The sequence below is a fragment of the Belonocnema kinseyi genome, chromosome 2, assembly GCF_010883055.1.
Source record: "Belonocnema kinseyi isolate 2016_QV_RU_SX_M_011 chromosome 2, B_treatae_v1, whole genome shotgun sequence".
Classification (NCBI taxonomy): domain Eukaryota; kingdom Metazoa; phylum Arthropoda; class Insecta; order Hymenoptera; family Cynipidae; genus Belonocnema; species Belonocnema kinseyi.
In genome coordinates, this window is record NC_046658.1 from 114,290,723 (window position 1) to 114,296,863 (window position 6,141).

Sequence of the window (6,141 nt, forward strand, 5' to 3'; positions counted from 1 at the left end):
ACCGAAAAAATAGGCATGCGCTGTATTCGTGAAACTTTTCTAAGGAATGGATCCACTTCACTGCTCAGTCACTACAAAGTTCGCGTCCTTTAAGTATTAAGGTATTCACTCAAATGGATGGAAAACAAGGTATGAACTACGCGCTTATATAATTATAAAAATTAATTAACAAACTGAAATTCAAACACAATCAAAATCATTATCAAGGATACTTCTCAAACCTAATATTTAAAAAAATCTTTTACAAAATGTGTTGAGTTTACCAAGAATCGAACTTTAGAGAACGCAAGAAGGTCTGTGCTATATTGCCTAGCGACTCTATTAATTAAATTTAGAAAGGTTTGAATACATAATCTTATAAATTCAAATTTTGTTTAAAAAAAAATTGCAAACAAAGGTAAAAAAGGCTTTAAAAGAAGTATGTTTCCAAACGTTAATTTTATTTTCATATTCCTATTCTACAAAACTATCTTTAATGAGCCAATTTTCCTGTTGTTTGGAACCATACTTCTTCTTAAGCTTTTTTGCAACTTCGTTACACAATTCAAATTTTTTAAGCTTGTATTTTAAAATATTTTCTAAATTTAAAAAATACGTTTTCTGAGAAAGTCCATATATTACGTGATGCTATTTTTAGTGAATTTTTACTCACCCCTCCCTCTTGTGATCATTTGTGACTATTTGATACTAGTATGAGAATGATTTTAATTAAATTCTCTGGACATTCTTTTTATTTGAGAACACTGATATAATTTAATAATTAACTTAGAGGGAAATTAACTTAACAGAGTAGGGGTCGCTAATAAAATCTTTTCCCTTTTTTAGAGAATTCTTATTATTTAGTCGGAAACTTAATTACTTATTTAAAAAGAAACCTTTTTTTCAAATAATCGACATTTTGGTTGAGAAAATTGAACCACTGTGTTAAAGATTGATTTGGCTGTTTTTGAAGATTCATCTCTTTGGTTGAAAATTCAACTAATCTGTTCAAAATTCGTTAAATTTTGGTTGGAAATTAATTTTTTTTAAATAAAAATATAAGCAGCGCCAGGTTTACCAAGGGGCTCGGTGGGGCTAGTGCCCCAGGCCCCTGGGGCCGAAGGGCCTTTGACCCCAGAGAATTAAAAAAGTTTACAGCAAAATTGGGATTTTCTCTTACCGTAAGAGGGCCCCTTTCGATGTTTAGCCCCAGGCCTCGAAATATGTTAACCCGGCGCTGAATATAAGTATTCACTTTTTTACTAAAGATTTATATTTTTAGTCGAAAGTTTTACCTTGTGGTTAAAAACTTGTTTTTTTTTTTTGTAGAAAATTAAACTATAGTTTCATGTTTTTGTTAAAATTTAACTCTTTGGTTAGAAGTATGAATCTTTTCTTGAAAATTAATTTTGTCCTTTTGACGAATAATTATTTTATTTAAAAATGTATCGGTATAGTTAAAGATCTAACTATTTGGCTAAAAATTCTTTTTCATTTATAAATTAATTTTCGTTACTGAAAATGTAATTATTCTATTTTTGTTTGAAAGTGGATCTTTTCTAGTTGAAAAATCATATACCTTATTTAAAATTTGTCTTTTTTATGCAAAATTAATATTCTAGATTCAAGATTCATCCTTTTTGATTAAAAATTCATTTGTTTTAGATTTGAAATTAAAATGTTTTTTCTTTTTAAATATTAACTATTGCATGTTTTTTTAAAAAGTCATTTTTTTTTTGTTAAAAAATAAACTACGGGGTTTAAAGTTGGCCTACCTTATAAACAATTTATTTTTTGTTGTTTAACATTTAATTATTTGACCGTAAATTAACGTTTTTGTTAAACATTTATTATTCCTGGCTGGTTATTTAAAAATAAAACTATCTGGTTGATAACTTGCTTTTTTTGGTTGAAAATTAATTTTTGTATCTGAAAATGTAGCTATTTTATTTAATGCTGGAAATTTTTTCTTTATAAGTTGAAAATTTAAATATTTGTTTAGAAAATTCACGAATTTTTCCTAAAAACTCGTCTATTCCGATCAAGATTAACCTTGTATGCTAAAAATTCATTATATTGGTTGAGATTTGTGTAAAAAATTCATCCTTTTGTTAAAAATTCATCATTTTGTTTTCAAATTTATCTTAATAGGTTAAAAATTCAGCTAGATATTAAAAATATAAACTATTTTGTTAATAGCTGATTTATCATTCGTGACTTACAATTAACTTTTTTTCCGAAAATAAACACATATAAATGAACACATATGATCACTGTTTTTCTTGTTTTTGCTACAAGTCATTCTTATTCAACAATTGAAATATTTATAAGCATTTTAAAACTAATTTTTACATGTTTAAACAATTTAAATTTGCTTAATTTTTCCAAACCATTATATGGTGAACTAAATGTTTGAAATTCATCATTTTCTCTGAATAATACAGTAGTTTGTCATAGTCCAGAGTAAAATTTTATGTTAAAATTATTATCCAATTATATGAACAATTCATTAAAGATTATTGTTCATTTTTATGGGAATGCGATAAAAAAATATAATTTTGCGATAAAAAAATGCGATAAAAAAATCTAATTTTATACAAATTCCTTAGATATATAATATTTGTTTACAAAATTTTTTCACATAGATGATGATAATTCTTTTTCAGTAAGATTTCGTTCTATAAAATTTACGTTGGTGCTTTTTCTACAATTATTTATTTTATTTTTTTCTATAAATCACTTTCCGCTTTTGACACAACGAACAATGATCGCATCCATTACAGGAAAAAATCAATTTCAAACATTTATTAGAACAAAATTGCTGAAAAAAATTGGTTAAAAAAATTCTTTAAACAAACATCTCTGGTAGTAAAATATAAGTGCTGTAGATATTTCACAATAAGTAACAAAAGTTGACCAAATTAGAAAAAAGTAGTTTTCTACCTCTCTTGACGAAAAAGTTAAAGGTAAATAATAATTAATTTTTCAAACAATTAGGAGATTCTTGAAACAGAAATCCTTTTTTCTATAATTTACTAATTGTTTCATTAAACGTATAAATTAGTTTCAACATACTTAAAAACAATTGACTTTTCGAGTAAAAATAATAAATAGCACAAAAGGGAAAAACAGAGCTCACATATGTTAATTTTGTCCGCAATGGTCAATTTTAAATTTTTAGAGATTTTTTGAGTCTAGAGAAGGGGGGGGGGGGTATTCATATTTAAATATAATAAGCGAAAATTATTCCTTGGATACTGTGAAACAAATTCTAATAATCTCCCGCAAGCTAAATTTAAACCCAGAACCGTCAATCTCATTTCTCCGAAAACAAAAATTGGCCCTTGTTTTTTTCAAGGACCTGAAAAAATGAGGGAGGGGGTAAAATTTCACAGTTGTTTTTTCACCAAATGAAAGCTATTCCGGATGACCCCTGAATCAAAGAATTTTGTTTTTCATCTGAACAATAATTTGATTGTATATAATGCAGTGTTAATTAATTATAATAAACAGCTGCAGATTTCACTCTTAAATTAACGCGTGCAGTTCTACGTATTGTTGGATTATGGCCCAATTCAAAAAAGTCAAGTGGTTGGTTATCCAAGTTTCAAATATACATATCAATTAGTATGATATCAATCTGCAACGCTGTTCCACAAATTATCAAGCTGATTCTGATATGGGGTGATTTAGACCTCATGACCAAAATTCTTTCTACCACAGGCATACCTGTAATCCTGGCTCTATTCAAAATGATTAATCTCTGGACTGCCAAAGAAAGTATGTTTGAAATTAATTTCTTATTTGTAAATTATTTTGAAATACCTAGTATTTTATGTTGTTCATATATTTATTTTTCTATTCCTGAATAAATATTGTTAAATTAAATTTTCATTTATTGTTAAACGATTAATTTTTCCATTCGCATCTTAATCAGAAATTATTTTGTTCTTTGTTTTATATCTATATATCAGTTATTCGATTTAATTATTCATATTTCATACAGAGCTTGAGCCTTTAATCGCTTGCATCGAACAAGATTGGACGAATTATAAAACAGAAAATGAACGACAGTTGATGGTACATTGGGCTAAAAAGTGTCGAAAGGTTTCACTGTTTTATGTGTTCTTATCACAGAGTTCTATCGGCTTTTTCACTATCCATCAACTTTCTTTAGCAATAATAGAAGGCAGGAATGACTTAACTAATATAACGAGAATAACATATTTGGAAGGGTACTTTCCATACGACATCAACAAAAGTCCCAATTTTCAACTTTGGTGGTTATTGCAGTGTATAAGTCTTCAATTGGGAAATGTCACTTTTGTTGGTATTGATAGCCTTTTTGCCATCCTCGTCTTGCATATTTGTGGCCAATTCAGAGTTTTACGTCAACGTGTATTAGAATGTGTTGAGGAAACTGATGGTGAATTTCACAAAAGGAAATTGCATGAGAAAGTATCTCTCATTATTCGAAGACATGCGCATCTTAACAAGTAATTTATTAAATGTATGGCAGATTGATGCCCGAAAAGATAGAAACGTAATTTATAAATTTATAAAAAACTAAAGGTGTTATTATGCTAGTTTTTTCTGTTTTATACCGCACACATTTTCGCTAAACTCATAAATTTTGATAAAAAATCTTTATAAACGTTCTTCTTCGATAAAATTTCATATGACTTCTATATAAATTTGTTTTTATCAATATTTAATAATTTCCTCTAGTGATGCACAATGATAAAAATAACAAGATATACCTGTAACGCTCTTTCTTTTTAAACTCAATTCTCCTCTCAATTGATATCGTGAAAATGTGATAGATCGGGTATTTTACTTTGAAATAATAATATCAATTTAATCATATCAATGAGAAGTTAAACTTCGTTGAATTAGAAGCATTTTACTGTAACACTTTGCAATTTAACTATCAGTAATTAAAATACATTCTTGACACCATGAACGAGCTTTTAATTATTATAATTCGTAAAGGAATGTATCATAACACAAAATTACTTTTAAAATTATCAAATTATAAGTTTCAACTAAATATCTTTAAAAAAACTATTTTAAGTAAATAACAGAGGTGCCCCTGGTAAAAATATTTCGTCTTGACTTCGACTTGGCTCGTCCTGAGTTCGTCTCCAAGACGGCTATGTCTCGCTGGCACGGCGGCCAGGGGCGAGACTTAATAGTTGAAAACATTAGTCTTGAGTTTTATACTAAGAATTGCGACGGGTTTTGAAGACAAGTCGGGGTGGACTAGTCATGAGACGAGAAGTTTTATTATAAATCTTGAAACCAGTCGAGGTGAACTTGTCTTTAGACGAGAAGATCAAATCCTGAGAAGTAAACAGAATGTTTTCTAACGAAAGTTATATTACCAATTTAATGTTTCAAAATTTTTCCAGGGTCAAAAAACAAGAGTTTCCCTTTGCAAATTTTATTTTCCATCATATTCCGACCTCTACGAACTCGGTGCACACAAATTGCAATAGAGGTATGAGTTTTACCTGCTAGCCAGGCGGCCCTCGTCCTTCGTTTCCTAAATTGCGCCAGCTACCATAATATAATACCTATCCGACTAATGGAGTGCTCCTCCTACTTTTTCCTGGATAATATTGAAATAAATTTACCCTGTCCTTTTTAAGTCATGATAAATAAAATACGTTACTAGATTTTCTTACTTTTTCAATCAGTAATATTTAATATCTTAATTGATTTCCAAATTATCTCAAAAGATGTAACTATAAGTATTATTTCAAAATAATAAAATAATCATTAATAAACAATATATTAAATAATAGTTAATTATTAATTCGACAAATTAATTGCTGAAAGTTGAATTTCTTTTTTCAAGTTCTTTACATAAGGTTTTCAAGCGAAAGAAGTTGCGAACAGTTTTCATCGAATTTACCAGTATTTGAAATTTGAAAGTAAATAATAAATTTATGTCACTTAATTTAAAACAATTTAAATTAATATTTTGAACAAATTAATGAGCTGGTAATTAGTTAAATACTGCAAAACATAAAAATCCTTAAATGAGTTTTTTCATTGAAATAATCAAATTACATTAAACTCTCGCTTTCATTCACCCCGTTTTCAGCCTTTGGGTCTTTCAGTTGCTCAGAGGAGCAGGGCGAGAGCGGTTGCGACATT

The 6,141-nt window shown here is 28.3% G+C and overlaps 1 protein-coding gene across 1 annotated transcript in view; it reads left to right on the forward strand.

The window, feature by feature from the left end:
- The first annotated feature begins 3,508 nt into the window (after nucleotides 1-3,508).
- Nucleotides 3,509-6,141, forward strand: part of LOC117182947 (odorant receptor 4-like) — a 15,534-nt gene continuing 12,901 nt past the window's right edge. The window contains exons 1-2 of the mRNA XM_033376065.1: nucleotides 3,509-3,759; nucleotides 3,986-4,475. Coding sequence (XP_033231956.1) covers nucleotides 3,609-3,759; nucleotides 3,986-4,475 — 641 coding nt within the window. The 5' untranslated portion in view covers nucleotides 3,509-3,608. The remainder of the gene's footprint in view (nucleotides 3,760-3,985; nucleotides 4,476-6,141) is intronic.